The sequence below is a fragment of the Chaetura pelagica genome, unplaced genomic scaffold (genome assembly GCF_000747805.2).
Source record: "Chaetura pelagica isolate M959 unplaced genomic scaffold, ChaPel_1.0 scaffold28, whole genome shotgun sequence".
NCBI classification, from domain to species: domain Eukaryota; kingdom Metazoa; phylum Chordata; class Aves; order Apodiformes; family Apodidae; genus Chaetura; species Chaetura pelagica.
Window position 1 is genome coordinate 1705766 of NW_009954303.1, and position 25070 is coordinate 1730835.

The 25070-nt window shown below is 42.4% G+C and overlaps 1 protein-coding gene across 3 annotated transcripts in view; it reads right to left on the reverse strand.

Annotated features, from left to right (window-relative positions):
* BRSK2 (BR serine/threonine kinase 2) overlaps nt 1-25070 on the reverse strand; it is a 320793-nt gene that overhangs the window by 88885 nt on the left and 206838 nt on the right. For all 3 annotated transcript variants that reach the window (XM_010003894.1, XM_010003893.1, XM_010003892.1), the window contains exons 3-4: nt 24821-24906; nt 10241-10381 (exon numbers count right to left, since the gene is read on the reverse strand). In XM_010003894.1, coding sequence (XP_010002196.1) covers nt 10241-10381; nt 24821-24906 — 227 coding nt within the window. The remainder of the gene's footprint in view (nt 1-10240; nt 10382-24820; nt 24907-25070) is intronic.

Below are 25070 nucleotides of genomic sequence, written 5' to 3' on the forward strand. Positions count from 1 at the left end.
CCTCTCTCCGCAGGTGAACAGAGAACTCTTTACCCTTTTGTTCTTCTAAAGACTTTAAAGCTGTAGGGGCTTTATCACATGGCTGGGAAATCAGAAGAGAAGAAAGTAGCTTCTTTAGTGACAAACACAGCAAACTCTCCTATTGAGCTCTGAATACCTGAGAAAGGATAGAAAGAGAAATGCAGCACTGCAGAAGAAGTCAGTGTAACCCTGATTCAGGGTGGCCACAGAATGCCTAGAGCTCCTCAAGCAAAACAATGGAGTGAGAAGTTAGCTCCAGGAGCCTGCATATAGCAGGCTTTTGAAGGGAGAGCTCTGAGTGAAAGGCAGCCATTAAACAAGCCGTGACAGGTAAAGCACACACTGTCAGACTCTCCCAAACGCTCCTCTTTTACAGGTTTCAACAAGGGCTTTAAAATTCCCTTGCAGCAAGATGGATACAGCAAGAGGTCTGAATAAATCTTGCCATGGAAATGTGCACTGTTCTTGGTGGTGATGCATAGGAAATGGAAAACACACATAGGTGTTAACATGTTCCAGCTTCCCACTTACACACTGGCCACGCTTGCTTTCTGGTCACTCCCAGTGATGCTATTCAGACAGCTCCATTGCACTTCAAGTCTGTATTCCTGCTCTGGGAATATCCCTGTATCTCTACTGCAGAGAACTGCAGCATACATAAAAAAGCGAACTAAAGCACTTTCTTCCTCTCACCCAGGGCTGGAAGAAGATTTTTGGTGTAGTGACAGACTCCAGATCTTGAACTCAAAGGAGCTATGTCACCTGGCACAAAATTATGAACTAACTCCTTGTGTTTTGAAGAGATTTTTGAGCTGAAACGTTCATATCAGTTTCTATGACAACTCGTAGGTCACCCATGAAACCTCCTCATTGAAGTAGTTGCAGGTAATTTGTATTTATCAAATTGTTGGCTACTTTGCCAATGCTTTTCTTACTGACCCCAAACTCTCAGAAGGGCCAGACTATATAATAATTACTCTGCAGTATGCCTATTAAAAGGGCCTGATGTGATGCAACTAATTTATAAGTAATACTTAAGAGTATGAGTTGCAATATTATTAATTTTCTTGAGCAGGAAAAGCCTTTCACCTTATTTTCTCTTGCTTCTGCAAATCAGATCTGTATGTGCAACTTGTATCTACCTACAGAAGAATCTTTCTTTAGAGCTATGGTTGCTATGCTCAAATTTAGTAAGTTTTCTTAGAATTCTGAAGAACAAATAAATGTAGTTACAGCTAGGAAAAAGAACCACATCTATAAACATATAAAGAGACCTGGAGAAGTATTTTTTATGCATAAAACCTTGCTTACTTTTCAACAATTATTTCCATAGATCTATTAAAACATATTGCTCTTCCCTACCAACCTTGCCGAAAAAAACAACAACAAACAAACAAAAAAACAAAACAAAAAATAATATGTATTTCAAAGCCAAGAACAGACTGTCAGGTTTAATCACCTGTGCTATACTTGCCAGAGAATGTTACCTGGTTATGCATACAATAAGACTATGCCATTTTTTAGTTTCCAGTGGCTTATATAAAGAAGTAAACTTACAAAAAATACATGTCCTCTGACTTCACCTGAGCTGGTAACTGCCTTTTGCACTGCAGCTGCTGTACTTGATGGGTTTTCTCCAGTTCCCTGTACAAGGGAAATTGGAAAATTCCTCACTGTTTTAGAGTAAGTCTCAATCATACATCTGAAACTCCTGGACTCAGGCAACAACTGGTGAATCTCAGCCCTCAACTGGGGAAAAAGGTACCTCTGATGGCCTGAAAAAAACACTTGAAAATCTGAAGACTCGAGGACCAGAAAAAAAAACAACAAACCAATTCAGAAAACAATCTTATTAAATGCCACAGATTCAAAACCAGTTTCACATTTGGAGCCCATGAGTCCAGCTGCTGCAATCTAAAGTGTTCAGCAGACGGTCCTTGCATAATGCTTTAGCATGCTCCTTATAAATGATGCAAGGCAGAACAGGAGTCACTAGAAGAGTGGCAATAGCTGACAGAACATGGCACCTGGCATTCTTCTCTTTCTCCGTTTCTCAAAGACACCCCAGATTTCTCTCTAAAAGCATCCTTCCTTTACTGACAGTGCTCTGCAGTGCCTGTCTGCAGGAATATACCAGAGATTTTGGCACTACTGCTGTGAAATCTCGAAGCGTTTTTTTTATAAGAAGCCCTTCCCCACCGCCCCCCCCCCCACCCTCACCCCTCCCTCCCGCACTCACAGGAAGAACACAAGGCAAGTCAAACAAAGCTCTTATTCATTGCTTCAGTCACACACCCCCACTCCTACGCATGCACAGACACATTTCAGCAAGAGCCTTGTGCGTACCCAGGCACAGCCTGAGGCAATGAAAGGAGAAAGGGCCCTCATAATTGTCATTTATCAATATTCATAAAGACTCTGCCTTAACTCCCTCTTGTGCACGGTCGAGAAAAAAAACCCAAACAACAAACCCAAACACAAAATGAAATCCAAACCAAAATAAAAATAAAATTAAATAATCATCTTGCTGCTCATTACCGCAGGGGATTTCCTCTCAATGTCACCACCGCACTGTACAGTAATTGGCATTATCTGTTATCTCTGAAGCCATAATAAGGTTTGCCACGGGGCATTTTCTGTAATCATATTTTTATTTGTCAGCTTGTGAGATACAGACAGCAAATATGAGATTGACCAAAGCAAAAACCCAACACACAAAATACCAATCCCAGCTCTCACCGGTGATGTCACACGCAACCAATGAGGCAGACGCCAGCTCTCCTCACCCGCTGCCACCCGCTGCTGGCTCTGCAGCATTCCCTCGTTTGAGATAAAAGAGGCTCTTCCTGAGGAAAGCAAGGATTTGTGACGTCCCCTGATTCGTGCTCCTACATTGTTTCCAACAGAAAATACAGCCAGCATTAGCTGAGAGCTCTCCCGCAGCACGGGGGCAGGATACTCAAAAGGGAATACTCATTTGGTCCACCTAGCTGAGGATCTTTAAAGCTCTGAATTTAGGAGAGTAGACACCCAGCATTACACAAATGGCAGCTTAGGAAAAAAACCATCAGTTACGTCCAAATAAAACATCCTAGGCTAGGATGGTCTTATACTGATGTCCAAGGAACCCCAGGTTCCTCTGCTATCTCTTGCACCACTGCTGAGAGCGTTTGCTCGGGGCACTGCAGCATGATGCAGAGCATCAGAGTCAGCACACAGAAGAGCTGGAAGCAGAAGGAACAAGGCAAAGCAGCAAGGTAAGACAGACACACTGCTTGCAGGATCCCACATAAAACATCTGCACAGTGCTGTCTGTTTGCACCCTTGGATGCCTGTGGGTTGCTAGCACGGCATGGTGCTATTGTACACAGAAAAATCCTTAGAAAACCTTACAGTGGGTTATCTATAAGCTTTCCCCCATGGCCAACCTGTAACACAAAACCCCTAAGTGACTGCACCTTGGAGTGAGGTACATCAAATCTTCCTCCCAGTGTTGCCGTTAAATAAAATAAGAGTATAAAAGCAAAACACAAAGAGACTCAAGCTCCAAGCCTGTTCTGCTTCCTTGTTCTGAGCTGCTTGCTTGAAAACACCTCCCAGACACAGGTGATCTCTTCACACAGTAGCAGCAGAAGCCTTTTACTGTCAGAAGGATTGGGGAATCCCTTCTGTTTCTTCAACCCAGGAATCCTAGTGTATCGATATAGTTTGAGCAGTGAAAGCCAAATGTGGTTACATGCAGCTGTGCAAGTAATGTACAGATATTTCAGTGTTTTGGGAGGTACAGAAAGAAGATGGGACAATGCTATGGGGCTGGGGATACCAGGCTATCAATCTATTCTGCCAGCAGGTTAGAGGCATCCACATTCAGTCATTAACCAAAGCAGAAGTGTTCATTTTTCAATGTGGTCATAACTGAATAACCTGGTTGATAAGATGATTTGTCATTTCACTGGCCCACAACAGGACAAGGTCGGGCTTCATTGCTTAGGAAAGAACATTAATTTTTATAGTCACACACACATTTACACATGCTCTCATTTTCAGAAAATGGTAACTGTTCAGAATATAACACAGAGTCTAATTTATCATGGACCACACAAGTCTCACCTGGAAGGAGGGACAGCTTATGACAACTGCTAACTTATTCAGCACTAGATGCTAGTTGAGTGGGAGTTGGCAAGGAGACGGGATTTACTTCTAAACAAAACTACTGCCCACAATCCAATATGTGTAACAGAGGAAAATGGATTCCTCAGGCGACAGATGCACTCTGCCTTGGGAACTTCACATATCACTTAAACCTGTAGAGTCACCATGATCTTCACTAAGTTTATTAAAGTCTGCCTTATTAAGAGGTAGCCATCACAAGCCCAGATGTCTAGTAGGTATGTGTATATATGCATGCTTCATAGAAAATTCTGTCCCAGTAGAGATTTGGATTTCCCTGGAATATGCATTTGGAAGAGTAAGTAATTTCTCTTCAGGTAAACATTTTTGAGTCTTCTTTGTTTTGGTTTCTCATTGTTAAGCCAAGTGGGGAACAGAAACACGTATGTATGCAATCCACCAGTGGTTACACCAGTAGGTGGATCAGGAGCTGGTTGAAAGGAAGGAGTCAGAGAGTTGTAGTCAATGGAGCAGAATCTGGTTGGAGGTGTGTGACTAGTGGAGTCCCTCAGGGGTTGGTACTGGGACTGGTGTTGTTCAACATCTTCATCAACGAGCTGGATGAGGGTATAGAATGTACCCTCAGCAAGTTTGCTGATGACACAAAGCTGGGAGGAGTGGCTGACACACCAGAAGGCTGTGCTGCCATTCAGAGAGACTTAGATAGGTTGGAGAGTTGGGCGGGGAGAAACATGATGAAATTCAACAAGGGGAAGTGCAGAGTTTTACATTTGGGGAAGAACAACACCATGTCCCAGTACAGGTTGGGGGCTGAACTGCTGGAGAGTAGTGTAGGTGAAAGAGACCTGGGGGTCCTGGTAGACAGGAGGATGACCATGAGCCAGCAATGTGCCCTTGTGGCCAAGAAGGCCAATGGCATCCTGGGGTGCATTAGAAAGGGTGTGGTTAGTAGGTCAAGAGAGGTTCTCCTCCCCCTCTATTCTGCATTGGTGAGGCCACATCTGGAGTATTGTGTCCAGTTCTGGGCCCCTCAGTTCAAAAAGGACAGGGAACTGCTCGAAAGAGTCCAGCGCAGAGCTACGAAGATGATTAGGGGAGTGGAACATCTCCCTTATGAGGAAAGGCTGAGGGAGCTGGGTCTCTTTAGCTTGGAGAAAAGGAGACTGAGGGGTGACCTCATCAATGTTTACAAATATGTAAGGGGTGAGTGTCAGGGAGATGGAGTTAGGCTTTTCTCAGTGATGACCAGTGATAGGACAAGGGGTAATGGGTGTAAATTGGAGCATAGGAGGTTCAAGGTGAATATCCGAAAAAATTTTTTTACTGTAAGAGTGACAGAGCACTGGAACAGACTGCCCAGGGAGGTTGTGGAGTCTCCCTCACTGGAGACATTCAAAACCCACCTGGATGAGTTCCTGTGTGATGTACTCTAGGTGACCCTGCTCTGGCAGGGGGGTTGGACTAGATGATCTTTCAAGGTCCCTTCCAGCCCCTAAGATTCTGTGATTCTATGATTCTACATTATCCAGTGTGCATGAAAAACAACAGCTGTACCACCTGCCAGGGCTTCTGCTGATTTTAAGAAGGTCATGATCATCCAACCCAGTTGATTAGCAGGGAGGAAAAATTGTGAAATTCACAGATTAATACTTGTCAGAGGTCTCTGCCAACAGAGAAAACTTAGATCTCTAGTCGGGGCATGCAACCTGCTCTTGGCTCCTCTGGGAATTTCTGACTACTATAACCCTATCTGTGCCAGGTAGGCATTGTCCTTAGGAACTTCTCACACAGATCCACCACCTTTGAACTGCCTCCTCTGGTAACATTATACCTTTGTAATACAACCTCAGGAAAGCTTCTTATTTCCCTTTCCCTTTATTAGAAATATGTTCTCTTTCAGATTAATATTTTCCGTTGAAATGAGTCAGAGATGTAGAGGCAGGGGGGTAGAAGAGCAACTTAAGTGTTTTGGCATCTGTTTTTGCTGTGGCTATTTCTGCTGTAGACATGAAACTGTACAAAAAATCACTGTACTGTTACTGAGAAGTAACCACACAGTCAATATGCAAATCCAACTACTGCAGTAGCCATCAGTGGCCCTGGGCCTCCTGGAAGGGGGAATCTACAACTTTCTGCGGCTATGGAGAAGCAACCATGCAGACATAATGTAAATGGTCTTCCCCAGCCATTCTAAGTGTGAGAAGCTGTACTTCTGAGAAATCAGCAGCCAGTAACGGATGGGTCAGCAGCTATACAGAAACTCTGAGCTTAGATTGATTGTAACAACTTGATTTAAGTATAATTCAAATAGTCTAAACTTGCTGATGATGAAGGAGGAACTGGTCCCATCTGAAACGCCACCTGAAAGCACAGGTTAAACCACACTTGATGGTTTAACTCCATACAATGGAGTTAGCAAGTATCAAAAGCATCAGATCAAGGAAATTCTTCCCTACTGGAAAGAAAATTAAGGACAACAGTGACTCAAATGACCAGCAGGGACTCAGTAAAGGTTGCCAAAAACCAGCAGGTTACAAAAAAACTGAAAGAAACCATAAAATTACTTTTCTGTATTCATAGTTGTCCCATGTTTCTTCAGGGATTCATTTTGATACAGTGCATGTAATTCTCAGTTTTTCACAAGTGCCCCAAGAAGGGTGGAAATTAAACTGCTTTTGCTTGGTGGCTTTGGTTCTCCTTGTTAAAACATTCCTTGTGAATGAATGGCCTCTTCAGGGATCTGCTTGGTAGGGTATCATGGGATGAGATCCTGGATGGGAGAGGAGCCCAAGAAAGCTTGTCAATATTCAAAGATCACTGCCTCCAAGTCCAGGAGCAATGCACCCCAAGAAAGTGGAAAGCAGGCAAGAATGCCAGGAGACCTGCATGGATGAACAAAAAGCTCCTGGACACTCTTAGACAAAAAAAGAAAGTCTTCAGAGGGTGTAAGCAGGGACAGGTACCTTGGGAGAATTACACACAAGTTGTCAAAGAAGCCAGTGATCAGGTTAGGAAAGCTAAAGCCCAGATAGGAGTTAAATCTGGTCAGGGACATCAAGGGTAATCAGAAGGGTTTCTACAGGTACATCAGTGATAAGAGGCAGAAAAGGAAAAATGTGGGCCCTCTCCAGAAGGATACAGGAGACCTTGTCACGCAGGATGTGGAGAAGGCTGAGGTACTGAACGACTTGTTTGCTTCAGTCTTCACCAGTAAGGGCTCTGGCCTCACTGTTCAGGTCACAGAATGGAAAGGCAGAGACTGGGAAATGGAAGATTGCCCCATTGTAGGAGAAGAGCAGGCTCAAGACCATCTAACAAACCTGAAAGTGCAAAAGTCCATGGGACCTCACACAATCCATCTGTGGCTCCTAAGGGACATGGCAGATGAAGTTGCAACTCTGCTTTCCACCATATTTGAAACTTCATGGCAGTTTGATGAAATTCCCACTGACTGGAAAAAGGGGAAACATAGCCCTTATTTTCAAAAAGGGAAAGAAAGAAGACTTATGCTACTAGAGGCCAGTCAGTCTCACCTCTGTGCCTGGCAAGATCATGGAGTAGATCCTCCTGAAGGCTCTGCTAAGGCACATGGAAAATGTGGAGGTGGTTGGTGACAACCAGCATGGCTTCACCAAGGGCAAATCATGCCTTGGAAATTTGGTGGCCTTTTATGATGGGGTCACAGCATCAGTGGACAAGGGAAGAACAAGTAACATAATCTACCTGGACTTGTGCAAAGTGTTTGACACTGTCCTGCATCAAGTCCTGGTTTCAAAATTGGAAGGATATGGATTGACCACTCAGTGGATAAGGAATTGGCTGGATGGTTGCAGACACAGAGTAGCCATCAGTGGTCTGATGTCCAGATGGAGAGCAGTGATGAGTGGCATTCCTCAAGCGTAGGTACTGGGACCAGATGTTCTGGTTTGGTGGGTTTTCTGGTAGTGGGGGAAGGGCCACAGGAGCGGCTCCCCTAAGAAGCTGAGAAGCTCCCCCTGCCCCAAAACCCAGCCAAAGAGACATTAGAGGGACAATAGATGCACCTCAGCGATTAACATACGAAAGAACAGCTATAACACCTGAGCACAGAAGCACTTGGGGGAAGAAGAGCTGTGCTGGAGGATGAGAGCTGTGTTGGTGGTTGGTGAGGAAGAAGGGGAAGAAGGTGCCCAAGCAGAAGTTCACCTGCAACCCATGGCGACATGGCAGCTGTGCCCTTGCACTCATGGAAGAACACGGTGGAACATTCCCTGAAGGCACCAGGAAGGGTGAACTTGGCCAGTGGACTTGGATTTTGTGGCCAGTGGATTTGCTGCCAGTGGACTCTGATTGCACAGCTTTGGAAGACCCCGGTGCCAGGGGAGTTTGTTCCCGAAGCAGCCCCTGACTCTGTGGGAAGCTCAGGCTGGAGCAGCTCTGGACCTCGTAGGAAGGATTCATGGAGGAGAGGTTTGTGGAGGGCCCTCTCCAAAAGGAGGGACCCCATGGGGAAGTAGGAGAGGATTGTGAGGAATCCTTCTTCCTGAGGAGGAAGGAGCAGCAGGAGCCACCAGCCTGTGAACTGACTCTAAACCCCATCCCCTGTCCCCCTGTGCTGCTGGGGGGAAGGAGGGAGAGAAACTGGGAACAAAGTGATTTGGGCCTGGGAAGAAGGGAGGGGAGGGGGTAATGTATGTAAGCTCTGCTCTTTGTGTTGTCTGTGTCCTGTGTGTGTTTGATTAGTGTGAAATCAAATTATTATTTTTTCCCCAAGTTGAGTCTGTTTTGCCCAGGACCTTAATCAGTGAAGAAACCTCCTTGTCCTTTGTCTCAAACCATGAGCTTTGTCCTCCTCACCCCAGAGTGTGTGTGTGTGGGGGGTGGTTGAGTGAGTGGCCATGGGGCTGTTCCTTTTGTTGTTGTGTTGGGCCCAAACCATGACACCAGTGCTGTTTAACATCTTTGTCAGAGACATGAACAGCAAGTTTGCTGATGACACCAAGCTGTGTGGTGTGGCTGACACACTGGAGGGAAAGGATGCCATCCAGACGCACCTTGGCAGGCTTGATAGATGGGTTCATACCAAACTTACAAAGTTCAACAAGGCTAAGTGCAAGGTCCTGCACCTGGGTTGGGGCAATCCCAAGCACAAATACAGGTTGGGAGAAGAATGGACTGAGAACAGCCTTGAGGAGCAGGACCTGGGGGAACTGGTCGATGAAAAGCTCAACAGGAGCTAGAAATGTGTGCTTGCAGCACAGAAAGCCAGCAATGTCCTGGGCTGCATCAAAAGAAGTGTGGCCAGCAGGGCCAGGGAGGTGATTCTGCCCCTCTACTCTGCTCTTGTGAGACCCCACCTGGAGTACTGTACCCAGTTCTGGATCTCCCAACAAAAAAAGGACACTGAGCTCTTGGAGCGAGTCCAAAGGAAGGCCATGAAAATGATCTGAGGGTTGGAGCACCTCTCCTATGAAGACAGGCTGAGGGAGTTGGGGCTGTTCAGCCTGGAGAAGAGAAGACTCTGGGGAGACCTTATAGCACCTTCCAGCACCTGAAGAGGCTACAGGAAAGCTGGGGAGGGTCTTTTTACCAGGGTGTGTAGTGATAGAATGAAGGGTAATGGGTTTACGCTGAAGAGGATAGATTTAGATTAGACATTAGTAGGAAGAAATACTTTAGTGTGAGGGTGGTGAGACACTGAACAGGTTGCCCAGGGAAGCTGTGGATGCCCCAACCCTGGAAGTGCTCAAGGCCAGTTGGATGTGGCTCTGAGCAACCTGAACTAGGGCGAGGTGTCCCTACCCATACAGGCAGTTTGGAACTAGATGATCTTTAAGATCCTTTCCAACTAAAGCCATTCTATGATTCTGTAATAACACTCCTCTAGTGACAAGACAGGTAACACCTCCTCCATGAAAAGTCTATCTGTGACTGACACACTGTCTCTCAGATAGCCAAGAACTAAAAAATCCATCAGCACTTTACACAATGCCTTTAGAGCTTTACAACATCAATTACTTAATAGCAAGTAAAAGTATCCAGAAATTGGATCCCTTTATTCTGTGCTTTTATGTAACAGGTAACTCCCACTGGAGGTGGCTGTACTCACCATATTGAATGACTATGGCAGAAGTCTAAAGCAGAGATGATTTGTCTGAAGAACTTCCTGGCTTCTTTTGGAGTCAGTCTTCCCTTTTTTACAAGATAGTCAAAGAGCTCCCCACCTGACACGTGTTCTAGCACCAAATACCTAGAAAATAATAAAGGCAGGATTCTGTAAGCACATTGTCATACTAATCCCCTCACACACCCAAAGTTATATACAAACACCTCTATTTACATGTGACTGAGGACAGCATTTCTGAATAGAACAGTGGAAGTCAACCAGAATTTTAAAATCAGGAGTGATTAATATTTTTAGCTGGGTTCTACAAACTTCAGACAAGCTGCTGTTGGATTCATTGTCCAATATAGTAGCGAGAGATGATCTGGAAGCCAAAAATTACCCAGAAGACCAGGAGGGGAAGAAGAGAATAATCAAGTATAAGCTTTTACAGCAGCTCTTAAAGCTACTGAGGAGTAAGACTCCATACTCCCAAGCTTCAGGTCCCTCAACCAAGCTGACAGTTCCTTTTAAAAACAGCTATGGCAAAGCTGTACTCACATACTGTTCCATCTTGGATACCTGAGAACCAGACAAATGTCAACAAACTAGAGGGAAATCTAATAAATAAATAAATGTGAATAGTTTACATTATGAAAAAAAAATAGTACACGTGCAGATTACATTAGGGCTTCAACTTCTGCTGCTGAACAGCAGTGAGTTGTTGGAATAGCTGCTCCCCCTTGCAACTCACATGTGAAAAATGTTACACTGAGTGAATAAATGCAGAACAGAAATGTAAGTTGCAAAAGAGGAAACCATAGATCTCACATAGCACTCGTAGCAGTCATGGAGAAGAGAGTGAGAGTCAGAGAGAGGAGAGTGGCCAAGGCCAATTGTATGAGGCTCAATTAGGCCAAGTGCTGGATCCTGTATTTTGGTCATAACAACCCCAGGCAATGCTACAGGCTTGGGGCAGAGTGGCTGAAGAGCTGCCCAGCAGAAAAGGAGCTGGGGCTGCTGGTGGACTGACAGCTTAACATGAGCCAGCAGTGTGCCCAGGTGGCCAAGATGGCCAACAGCATCCTGGCCTGCATCAGGAATAGTGTGACCAGAAGGAGCAGGGAGGTGATCATGTCCCTTTACTCAGCCCTGGTGAGGCTGCACCTCGAGCACTGTGTGCAGTTCTGGGCCCCTCACTACAGGAAGGACATTGAGGGGCTGGAGTGTGTCCAGAGAAGAGCCACCAAACTGGTGAAGGGTCTAGAGAACAAGTCATATGAGGAGTGGCTGAGGGAACTGGGGATATTTACTTTTAGAGAAGAGGAGGCTGAGGGGAGACCTCATTGCCCTCTACAACTACCTGAAAGGAGGTTGTAGGGAGGTGGGCGTTGGCCTCTTCTCCCAAGTGAGTAATAACAGGACCAGAGGAAATGGCCTGAAGTTGCAGCAGGGGAGGTTTAGATTGGATATTAGAAAGAATTTCTTTACTGAAAGAGTGATCAGGCACTGCAACAGCCTGCCCAGGGAGGTGGTGGAGTCACCAATCTTGGAGGTATTCAGGAAACGTGTAGATGTAGAACTTCAGGGCATGTTCTAGTGGCCGAGGTTGTAAGGGGTTTTTTTGGTGGGTGTTATTTGGTGGAGTGTGTGGTGTTTGCGTTTATTTGGGGTCTTGTGTGTGTGTGTGTGTGTTTTTTGGGTGGTGCTCTCATTAGGGGTGTCTTGTGTGGTGTTTTGGGGGTTTTTTTGGTGATGATGGTTGAACTTGATGATTTCAGAGTCACATCTCTTTCCAACCATGACTATTTCTGTGATTCTGCGAAACTTTCTTGAAGGAAAAGACTTGCCATGGATAGACCATCTTGTTGTTGTAAATGTGGATAATGAAAGGCAGCCAAGCAGAAGAAAACTAAGTATAAAATTCTGGAAATTCTGCATAACAGTGAGAATGAAATATTTTCCCCAGGAAGTGGCTGGAAGACCATCAACTGAACTGTTTTAAAAATCAACCAGATATAACATGAACTAAGCCACAGATTTCTACTGGCAAGAGGATTGCTTGAAACCACCACAGACTTTTTCTAGCTCTGTTGTGATTCTGGGCTCTACTGCCTCCTTCCTTGTTCACCCAGCATATACTATTCTTATACAGAATGAAGAAATTATACAGTGAGATTATTTACTCAAAATCTGAAATGACAAGCATGAACAACAAGCTATTTAATTTTTTTTTAACTGAAAAATCCCTTCTGCTCTTTGGTTCTATTAGAGGGTTTAAACCCTGTAAGAGAGGCAGAAACCTGTACTGCCTAACTCCTTTGAAGTGAGTCTCAGAAGTAAATGGCAAGGGATTTGATATGAAAGGTGGTTTCTGTAAAGCAACAATGCAAGACTGAACAGGGCATTCAAACTTCGGGCATTTTGTTTGAGAGACGTCACCAGAAAATGTGCAAACAAGACTTAGGTATTTTTCCAAATGTGGTGTGTATTCTCTGTACCCTCCTCCCGACTCTGTGTTTGGTATGATTCCCACCAAGGCATTAGCCTTGAAGTTCCAAAGAGGACCTAAGCTCCTGGTCCACCATCAGCTCCTGTGTGACTTCCATGTGCCAACTCCCAGGCAGCACAAGGAGAAAGCATCTCTCAGCCTTACAGAAATGCAGGAGAGAATGCAGTAAGAGACACACATTAATATTTTTTTGCCAGTTAAGTAAGTAGTACAAAAGGACAATAAGGGTGGACAACAAAATTAAATTCTAAAGTTTAGGGAATTAAAATGGCATTTTCTGCAACTTTTACAAAATAGAAACAGTTACAAGAAATATGATATTATTGACTTTTTTTTTTTTTTTTTTCCCCTCCCATCAAAATAAGTAAAAAAGAGAAAACTCTGAACTTGAAAATCACATTTGGAGTATGTGGGTTATCTTCTCTCCAAGAAGAGATGAGTCATTACCAGACTGTCTAATGAGGACACCTTGGTAATATGGAGACCACTGTATCTGCATTACATTTTTTTGGACAAGACATTGAATCATTCAGAAAAAAGCTGATGTGCAGTAGCCATGGGCACTGAGGTGTCCACATTTTCAAGTCCCAATCTTCACTTTCCAAGCCTTGGCTAACAGGTATTTTGATAAGAGGATTTTCAGTATAATTCATTCTCCCTGTCATACTAGAGATGGATCTGGCTAACTATCCCATATGGCAGACCCAAGCCTGGCACAGAATCAATCATACAATTCTTCTTGACAGCTCCCTCTCTCAACTGTGCCCAGCAGAAGCTGGATACAGCAGTGTATCTTGCCCCCAAAATTCAAACTGATAGATGCTTTCTTTTCCTGGGAGGTATTTTACAAAGATGATTGCAGTTACAGGCATACAGAACACCCTTCACACTGGTTTCAAATGCAGAGTTTTGGAAAATTACAGACCCAGCATTTCTGTCACCCACAGCAGGAACTGCAAAGCAATTTATTTTCATCAACTTCATCTTATTAAAAATGCTCAACAAAAATGCACTGACACCTTGCATGAAAAATAAAACAAATTGAAAGACAAGGAGCATTTACAACGGTATTAATTTCTGCTTGCCACCTAGAAGCACCAGATATAATAATTGAAATGAACAGGGGAGAACATTAGAAAAAGATTTGTGCCTATGACAAATCAGGGGACACAGAGTTATAGAGTGACAATGTATTCTGATTTGACAAAACCCCCAACATGACAGGAGTGAGAAGGATGGCAAACACACTCCCCAGTGATCTAGTGCAATCAACAAGTGCTGCAGGGATCACCCCACAAATACTTCATGGTTATGTCACACTTCACCTGGGATTTCTGAGTTTGCATTTGCAGCTGGTCACCTGCCAACCTGTTCTCGCCAGTATGATGTGGGATTTTTTAGGATAGCCCCCAACAAGAGATTTTTTTATTAAACAAGGGCATAATTCTGCTCCTGCCCCCATCTCTGCAAGCCAATGTTTTGCTGGTGCATGTTTTTATAAGGCACAGTTGTAGTGCATGGTACTTCCAAACAGCCAACAAGAGGGGTTAAAAATTTCCAGGTGTTGCACCAGTTTTACTTATACACAATCCCCAGCAAATGCTAGATATATCTGTATATTTATGAATCTATCTGTGTCTCTGTGCATGTGTCTGAGTGCCTCCATAAAAGATTACACACCCTTAAATGCTAAATAGAAAAAAGCAAAAAAAAGAGTAGTAGCCCAGAGGCTGGAAAAGAAGGCTTACAGATACTACATCTTTCCCGAATCTGGCACAGAAGTGAATCCAGATTTCCTAAGTCCACATCAGCATCTAAAATCCTTCAGCTTAGCAAAGTGCTATAGGATGGCAAGTATGCAAATGCCAACTCCTGGAGGATCTAAAAGGTAAAAAACAGTCTGCAGGGCAGAAAAACATAAAGTGTTTGCCTGAGTTTCTCCTTCCCTTTTATCTTTCCCAGGAATTACAGGTTCTCATCTCACTATGGTATTACTTTTCCCATTTATTCTAGGCAAGGGAGTGAATTCTAACAATCCCAGAACAGTAGCCAGAACAAGTCTCCTATTACATTTGGAGATAAAAAGTAACTTACTGGTGCATTAAGCTTTTTTTTTTTATTTTTTTTTTTTTTAAATCCTGTCTAAGTAAGACAGCATCAGTCTTCCTACTGTAAAAACGTGGGAAACCCTGCTCTGTAAAAGCCATTGCAGGGAGGTTCAAGGAAAGGAAAGACAGCCTCTGGCTGGCAGCATGTGCAGTATCTGCTGTGATAATACAGAGAGGAGCTATATAAGGAAAAAGACTCTGTAAGAACACTCAGCTCTTACATCTTGGATGCCTGGGACACACACCAGCTCTTCTAATCCTATTTCACATGAGAGAAGCATCACAAGTATTAACCCCCTGTTCATTACTGACAGGGACCTGCAAAGCAAAGTGACTTGCCCAGGGTTACAGTCACCCAGTATAAGAGCTGGGATTAGCACCTATGGTCCCTTGTGCCTTCTACTCCATGCTGTCCCCACCACCAATTTCCTCTCTGTTTGCTAGGACACCAGAAAAGCAAGAAAACAACAGCTTCTGCCACTCTAATATGAAGCCAAGTGAATGTGGTGTTAAAAATAAATGCTTGATATTGTCTTTTTCTCACTAGATGTATTTTTTAACAGGCTGTAGAAGTATTTTAAGGTCACAGCTTGCTTTCATAAAGATACCAAGGTCCACGCCTTGCATGATATGTCACGTCTCTGCTAAAAGTCAAGACACAAATAAAAAAATCTCTGTTTAAGTTTAAAGCTTGAAGGAGACAAGACTTTCATCTTTAAAGGCAAAGAAGCCAAATGCTTAATAGAAGAATAATTTCCTCGATTTGAGAGGAGCAGAGAGATTGTGGGCAACAACATTCTATCTATTCCGTGTGACATTTTTCCATCTGCATCCCACCATCATCACCACCACCTCCCCTGTAAAAGTTCTAAGATCCTACCCTCAAATGATCCACTAGATATTGTATCAAATGTGTGCATGCAGCTTATAAAAGTAAGCTAAAGATAGTCCTAGGCTCATTTCTTTCTTTCTTATTAATTTACTCTTTTAGGAAGCAAAACAGTAAAGAAATAATAATAAAAAAATAAACGATATAGCAAAGGCAGGATGGTTTCTGCATGTGAAAGAGATGAAGAAACCAAGACGAATGTGGATAAATCTGGACTTCAACCACCTTTGTTCCCTCAAGATTCTGACTATAGCAGGAACCAGCACAGACTCCAGAGCTCTCTAATTCACAGCAGCCTTCCCATGGCTTGTGCTGTAGCTTAGACTGGAAATTTAACAAAAAAGCACTGTGCCTCCTCTCATCATTACCCCAACTTGCCTGAGGATCACAAGATGTGACAGCCCAGATTTACATAATTCCTGCACCTGACACGCTGTCCTTCAAGTCATTTTAGTCTTTTAGAAATCCTGCATGTCTTTAGGACAGACAGAGGATGGTCTGTTTTCCCCCAGGAACAACTGATAAACATCCAGTGATCAACACATTTTGTCAAGAATCACCATATTTTTAGTTGTATCCAACTACACTAACTATCTGACAGTATGATACGACTACAAAAAGTAAAGAAAGAAAGAAAAAAAAAGCCGTGGTTTTGCCCCAAAACACACACAAAAAAAGCAAAAATTAGGCATTCAGCTAAAAAAATCTTCCTTTTCTCCTGAATAAATTAAGATGCTAGTTTTAATCTCTAATGTCTTTGGTTGTCCTACCATCAACTCAAAACCAGCAAGGGTAAAACAGAACTCCTAGCCTCACGACCATATTCCACCTCTTCCTTTACCACTACAGACAACACCACTTATTTGAATCAGGCTCATAGTTTGGGTGTTACCTTTGACTCAGGCTTTCCTCAGATCCCTACAATTTGGTTGCACTGGTATCTTCTAGATGTCTTCTTTATTATATTTCTAAGATAATGGTTCTCCTATTCACCCACACAGCTAAAATTTCTTGTTTAATTTTAGCTGGATGTCTTGTATCTAAATTAATTCATCATCATCTCTTTCACTTTGATAAATACAGTTCTTGCCCCACTGCTGGCGATTCAAAGGAGATGCAAGAACACCACGGCAATATCATTTCCTTAGCTTTCCACTTTGACCACTCCAAAGTCTCATTTTTCTATACTATATCTAACATCAACTAGCTGCCTTCACTTCTAGATACCAGATAACCCCTTCTGTAACCAATCTAGGATCCCTTTCTTGGCTTTTGATGTTGACTCCTGTCTGACCAGCCTCCAAAGCCAGACTGCACCATCCACTTAATATCCAGAAAACAACTCTGTACTCTCAAACACTCTACCTACACTTGGAAGAGCAACACGGTTAATAACAGAGCTGCATGAACATTTTCTTCAGGTCCTTCCTGAAGACTGTTCTTTGATGTGATGCTTGACAACAGTTTGGACTTCCCCATCACAGGCTATAGGCTCTGGTTTTGTCACATTCTTGTTCACTGCCAGCACAGCAAAGGCTTCTGCATGACCAGATTGTCTTTGCACTACAATACTATGAAGACATCACTTAAAACAGTAATGATGGTAAGTTTTGCTGATGAACCTTTCCCATCTGGTGGACTATGTCATACCTTATTAAAGGGTGCTTTTGACCAAGCCCTAGGGAGCTCTGAGGAATAACTCACAGAGCTCTTACTGAGGCAAAGCAGCTATATGCTACCTTCAAAGCAGGACTGTAACAAAAAAAAAACTATGCTGGCTCTGAGCAATGCCTGGAAAAATGCTGTTATAGAAGACTAACTGGCAAAGAGAACACCAGGACTGTGCCCGATAGGGCACACACACACAATTTATGATCTGTAAAGATTGAAAAGCTGTCTTTAAGCCATTTGCAAGGATGCTGTGAAAGAAATACTAAAATTCTTGCCATATGGGATTGCCCACAGTGACCCATCACAATACATGCCAGTGTGTGTATGCAGCTCCTGTTTTCTCAGCCTTAGAGGTTAAGACAATTTATGAGATACTCACAGCTACACAAATTAGGTCCTGTGGGACAATACACATGTATTTATTATTATAGAAGTGTTAAATAGATAGAGGTCTTTAGATAAAAGCTGTATTGAAACCTGAAGTATTTTAGGTAAGTATTATAAATACAACAAAAAAAAAAAAAGTGGAATATACCCTGATGCTCTAGGAATGTTAGTCAATTCACACACCTCCTTGTTTTGGTCAGGCAATAGAAGGTTTGTTCATCAGGGCATGTGATTATCTGTCTGTTAGGGAACCAGTTTATATTCTGTTTTTTTATTAAATGCTATGATCTTTACACATATGATGCACAATCTTACTTAAACCTAAATAAGTAGGTTGGCCTTCAACATAAGCTTGAATGTACCACTGGGCAACATCACACACCAGTGGGTGATGTTCTAGGTTACTAGAACTAGGTGGGTGATGTTACTACGTGAGTAGTAAAAGAAGTTAGACTGGATATTCATGTAGCAATGGGCAACCTTTAAGATGTATAACTAAAGGTGTGCACTCCAAGCAAGATGCAAAATACAGATGCAATCATACAGAAAGAAAGAGACACAAAGACAAGAAAAAATCAGGAGATTTCTTCTTGTTTGCCCTGTGTTGAAGAGTTTATTGCTTTGGGACACCTATGGGTAAGACATTTCATGAAGCTACCGCATCTGCTGAGAAACTCAGCTGCTCTGTTTTATCATTTTATAGTTAATTATTACATGAAAATAATGAGAATAACTCTAAAACTGGGGAAGATGGTATTGGTCAGGATACTTCGGAGCTGACACAGATGTCTAATTATTGAGGCCAGGGACACAAGTGAAGTTGGAATCTCCTTTATAAGGACAGGTAGGTCTTCCATTCTTTTCTGACTCCATGTTTATTAGTACCCACATCTGTAGGAACCTCTTCAAGTGTGACCATGGAATCCAACACAAATGGAAAGGGATGCACCAATCTCGATGAACTCTGAACTGTCTCACAGTAGCCCAAAATCCCCAGCAGATTATTCACAAAGAACAAACCACTCCCTTTGACCAACTCAGGTAAGAGCTAGTAAACTTACTACATTTCAAAGCTTTGAAGAAGCAAAAAGGGATCTCTCTGGAACAGCAGACTGATGAAGAAAAGCCTCTAGGAAAAAAAAAAAGCAACTTCTGGTGATTCCTTTTCAATGCTACCACCCTACTTGCAAAATGTCCTTCCAGCCCTAAACATGAACAAACATACATGTAGCAGAAAAGAGGTTAAAAGCTGGCCAGCCAAGACTGACATATTGCAATTCTCTGACAGCTTTTTTGTTGCATTGTTTCCTATTGATTAAATAACCTCTATCAGATATTAAGCCTCTTGTTATTGGTGCAGCCTACAAATTATTCAGAAGTTATATAAATTCTAATGGTTGTCATGAATTTTTAAACCCTAATTTGGCACCAGATAAGGAACTTTTTTTTTCCCCTCTCTCACCTACAAGAAAATGTGCATGCTTTAGTTATTTGCATAGTTTTTTCCAAAAGACAATTTTAACTCCAGTCTGCTTGTTTGACTGGAGATTGCATTTGATTGCTCATTATGTTTGGACATCAACAGGTTGCAGCTTCTGTGGAAAAGTGGGTGTCAGCTCGCGACAGGGGGGTAGCTGGAGATTACGCTGTTGTGCTCTGTAACTTTGATGTATTCAGGATGAAAGGTGTTTTTTAGTAGTGCCTTCATGGTGTGTAGCCATGAATGCCAAGGCACTGCAGCAGCCTTCTATTTGGGCACATGATATGGGATGGATCCAGCCAGAGGGATCCTCAGGATAAGACAGATAGAGCTGAGACAACATCCATCAGATCACTGCTGCCAATTCCGCTAGTGACTCTATACATTCAGGGTTTATTCTTCAGAGCTAAGTGGCCTTTCCTTTAAAAACTAGGGCCCAGACACACACAACATTGCCTACCAAAGCCTGGAAGATAAATTAGGCATGTAAAAATACTGTGGCTCTGGAGCTACAACTCCCCTTGACCTTTGCTCACATCACAGAATTGCTCCACTACAGGCCTGTTTTCTGCCAAGCCCAGCATCATGGCCTGGATGGTATGCAAATGCATGTGTCAGGCAGGGAGCAGAAGATACAGTCAGGCTTTTGGGTAGAACCACCACCTCTCTGCAAGCTCTGCTTTGTGCCAGGCTGGCATTCCTCCTGCAAGCAGTGATACCTGTCCTTAGCGCAGCACCCCATCCCCGTCCCCTGGTCTCTCGCTAGATCTGCATCTCCAGGCCCACCTTTGACTCAAAACCTGATGTGGGCTGGTTCCATTCCTACAGTTGACAGGCTTTTCTTTGGCTACATGTGCTTGTAATTCATGGCAGTACTAAAATAAGTCAACAGCAGCGGAAAAGAAGTCCAAGTCGCTCACTATTAATATTTATCTTAATTCAAATAAATGCTCAAGTAGAACGCAATTTTGTCTTTCAAATCTATTCTATTATCTGCAGCATCTGACACCTCACAATCAGACTACCAAGAAGCATCTACCACAAAATGGGCTGAGCTCTTAGAGCCACTCCAACGTTCTGAACCCTCCTTCTGCCTTTATACGGGTTTCCCTGCAGATGGACTGAATCTCAAAGTCCTGGGCTACCAATAACAGAAGAACACACAGAACCTTTTTTATCTTTCTTGTATCCTCTTGCATCTCACAATTAGTTTTCAACAAAGATAACCAGAAGTAAAGGAAAATTCTGCAGGAGAAGACTGGCAGCATGAATGCCTCTGCAGACACTACCCAAGATGTAAGTTTTTCACTCCTGCTGTCAGCTGATCTTGTACAAGTCAGAAACGTGAGGAGACATTTTAATTTTGTTATCTGGCTCATTGGGAAGCACCTTCACCTCTGAAATCAGGAAGCAGCTTGATATTTACAATGAAAGGAGGCTTGGTCACTTGCCCAGTGATAGCACTGTGCTGCTGAATGATGAGAAAGCAATTACTTGTTCTTGGAAAAAGAGCTGATGAACGCATTTCAAAGAACAATATTCTCATGTCCGTTTCTTCTCTCATAACAGATTCTTGTTTAAAATGCCGATCACGTTGGACAACACAGAGATTTAAAATAACTGCTCCCACCAAATTGGAAAAGACAAAATCTTAAGTGTGAAGATTTAAAAATTCATCTACATACATATTCAAATATACGTATGCATCTATAAATAGAAATCTACATATACATACAGATGCTGATGGAAAATATAGTAAGAAATACTAGTATAAACACCTGAAAGAAAAGGTCACGGAGTGGTCTCCTGCAAAACTGTATCAGTCAGCTTTATCCCGGTTAGAAAGGGAAAGTTCATCTCCTGTGAGCTATAAGATAGCATTTAGGTTTCCATGCTAACAGCTCCTCCAACAGTGGAACAATTGCTTTTCTAAGATCAAAAGGAAAGCTGAATTTACTGCATAAAGTGTAGTAAATGTATGTACCAGAGATTTAAGAATAAAACATAAGATTGCCTCCTAGAAAAAACCCGAGCCAACCACTTCCCAGAAGGAGTGGGCTTTGCATGTCCCTTCGTATTTAATTTTCAACAACTCTGCTAATGAGAACATCCTGCTAATTCACAGTGGCAGTGCTGCTAACAGTGTATGAACTATATCTTCCTCTCCAGTTGCTACACAAACTGTCTAGGGCCAACTCAGGAAAGTTCTCTTCTATACATATCATAATCATCCATGTTCACATAGTTCATTTGCAATGCAGAAACCATATGACCAAAGCAGCGCTTCCCCCCAAATACGTATTACGGAACACACCAAAACTTTGTTATCAGCTTTGTTATTGCCTCACTCATGCCCTTTGTTTATTTACATTTCAATAAAATGAATGACTGTCTGAACTTGATTAGTGAAAATGACTAGTGCACACACAAATTTTAGCAGCTTATTGATCATTCCCCATTATGAATCAGAAATCTAAGTTCTCAAACAACTTTGGGCTAACCTCATACCAGGCTACTTTTACTAATTCTTGATCTTTCAAATGGGAGGATGATCCCTCCCTTTCTGGCTCTTTTGTCTATTAACATTATATAATGGGAGAGAGGCATAGATTGTCTACAGCTATTTCTAAATTTCTTATCACTGTGGACTCCCAGTCTTGCTTAAAGGCCATCAGTGTGATCATAAAACAAATACAAAATAGTTCAACTGTCAGTAATATTGCTAGTTTAGCCAACATAACGTATATCTGATGGTATATCTGCACACATACAGAGAGCCAAAATGCAGCTGTGTTTTCCTCTATGAACCTACAACTGCAGTACACAGTCTTCTTACTAAATAAGACAACTCAAAATGGTAGATACAGATCTGGATGTCTTAGAGCCCACAGCTATCTTGATCTCTCCAGCCATCTTGGTAAAAAAACCCACCAAAACAAACAGAAAATGACCGGTAGGCTAACACAGATACGCTAACAGATTTCTATGATTTTTTTTTTTTTTTTAAACTAATTTTCAGTGTTAAATAAACTGTGGAAAAAGGATTTGATTCATGGTTGCATTAGCAACCTACTCAACCAAAGCCTCTTGTAAAAAATTAAGTCATAAACCAAAAGTCAAACATGATTTGTGAAATTAACATTTATCGAGGAAATACTCCCCAGCACTGCATCGTTAATAGTCTCTGGCATCTGAAATATCACCCATAATTCACAAGATTCTCTGAAACCATGCCACTACTGCTACTGCTGAGATGGCAGGCATGATGGAAAGGTACTGTCACAACCAGAGAGCAATCCTTCTTTTGATGCTTGTCAGAACTAGAGGTCACTGTGTCTTATTATTTGGGGAAGTACATGCATACATGTACTCAGCTCTCTCACACTTAAAACACTTTGCCCCTGCACAAGCACTGTTCCACCTCTTCAATTTAACCAAGACCATGGATCTTTCTAATTTTGAACACAGAGGTTTGGCAGAAGCTCTGCGTTGTGCCCTTTCTTTAAAATAGTGACTGATGAAAAAGGAAGCATAATTAACAGTCATTGGCTCTCTCACCGAGTCACTGTCTTTCAGCAGAGGGAGATGCAGACAGCTCAATCTTACAGGCAGAGGAGCTACATCACAAGCAAGACTCAGTGATTGCTATAAAGCTATACAGTCACCGACTGAGTCCACTTTGGAGCCAAATATTATTTAGAAGCCAGGATATCCAGATATAGCTTGAAGTTCCTGGATGCTTCCCTTTTCAAGGTGTTTTTCAGCAGAATTCTCCTGTCAAGGAATGCAGTAATTATCTCGAATTATTTATTTATTTTAAAAATCTTGGTGTAAGAGCATCCTCACTGCTCTGAGCACTTGATATTCTTCACCTGGAGCCAAAGAGCCCCCAGGTCTTTCAGGGTAAAGAAGGACAGACAGCCCACATAATCTCATCTGCTGGCTTTACAGGTCTTCAGAACAAGAAGAAAGCTTAAGAACCTCTATAACACATCCCCTCACCCCAACTGATGATCATGGCCTTTTGTCATTTATTCATACATTATCTCCACCATCTAGGTATACTACACCTACCTCAATCACATCAGCTGTATGCTGTGTTTATGCAAGTGTGCACGAGTTCATGTGTGTGTATACCTAAGATCACTCAACATACAAAAAAACAAGGATCACAAAGAAGAATATACCCTTCCTCTTCACCAAAAGAAAGCGTGGGACCTCATCCTACCCCCCTTTAAGGCACAATCCAGTGGAATGTACGCTTACAAATAGTGCCTCTCTTTTCAGGATTAAAAGATAACTTTCTGGCTGTAAAGCGTCATTTCCCTCTGATACCTTTCTCCTGCACACAGAGAAAGCTGCATTAGATCTGGGCCTCTGTCCTCAGCTGGGGCAAACTGTGCTTAATGGACCTGTGACCATTTATGCCACTGAGGATAGAGCATTCAGCATGCAGCTCAGAGAACATCTGAGCTAGCCTCTACCCAGTGCCTGCACAAGCTCACTCTGGTAACCACAACTCACCGTGGGTGGCAGGCTCTGCTCCAGAAGACGACAGGGAATCCAAAAGAAATTACTGCCTGCTCCACTAAGCTAACCCTTAGGTGAAGAGGCCTCACTTCTTGGAGGAGGAGTTCATTGCTCCAATAACATGACTGTTTCAACAGTCCATGAGGGACTGTCACCTCCATTCAACACACTTTCTTTGGGTAAACAGTCATTCACTTCTTGTATTGTAACATCACGGAGAGGTCACTAACAGATGGTGGCTTTAAAAAATAGTTTAATTTTTTTTAACCACTCTTTTCTACTTGCAATAACCTGTTTAAAAACTGAAAATAACACTGAGTTCCCTACTGGATTACACTTTTCCATTTGGAGAACACAGATTTTATTTTTTTCCTCTTGTGCCAAGATTAATGTGGCCTGTTCGACAGAAGATTCAAGGTATCTAGTACCCTGTCAATCTTAAATAACTCCATCTGGGGACAACATCCCCATCTGGCAATGGCAATGATCTGAAAAAAAAAAAAGAAAAAAGAAAAAAAGAAAAGGCTATGCTCCTTACCTGTTACTGCAATTTTCAGATTTCATCACTCTTAAAATAAAAAATCTTTATTTATGGGGCAAATTCAAATTATCATTAGTCAGAGTCAAGGGTTTCAATGAAAACTATTAGGCAAACTACCCACTTTAACAGTCTGTTACAGTCTTCATCCAAAATAGTTCCAGACCTTACAGGTACAAATGTTCCTCCCCTCTTACAGTTTGATAGAAAACATTGCTTTCTCCTCTCTTCTCCATTTTGAGTAGGAAAAGAAATAGCAGATAAATAAAGTACAGAGAAGAAGATGAGAAAAGCCAAGGAAATAAGAAGTGTTCCTTCATCATCCAACTATCATATATGACATGGACATCAGCTGAAGATGAAAATACACTCTTCACCATTCTTTCAGAAACATTACCAAGTTCCAAAACCATCCTCTCCCTCCCTTCCTTTTTCCTTCCCCTTTCTCAGGCAAAAGCCAGTAATACCTACAAATATTTTTTATTTTCGTAAACATCATGCAGCTTTAAAACATGAGGATGTTCTATCAACTTCAGGATGGCTATTTCCCGCTCCACCTGGAAGAAAAAAAAAGAAATAGATTAGAAGCTTGTCCTTAGAATACATGAGTTATTGTTACACAATTTCTTCCTATTTATTCGTTTTCTGCTTCTCTTTATTTGCAGAGGATACAGCAACTTATAACAATGTATCATATTTAACACTCATAATTTCAGAAAGA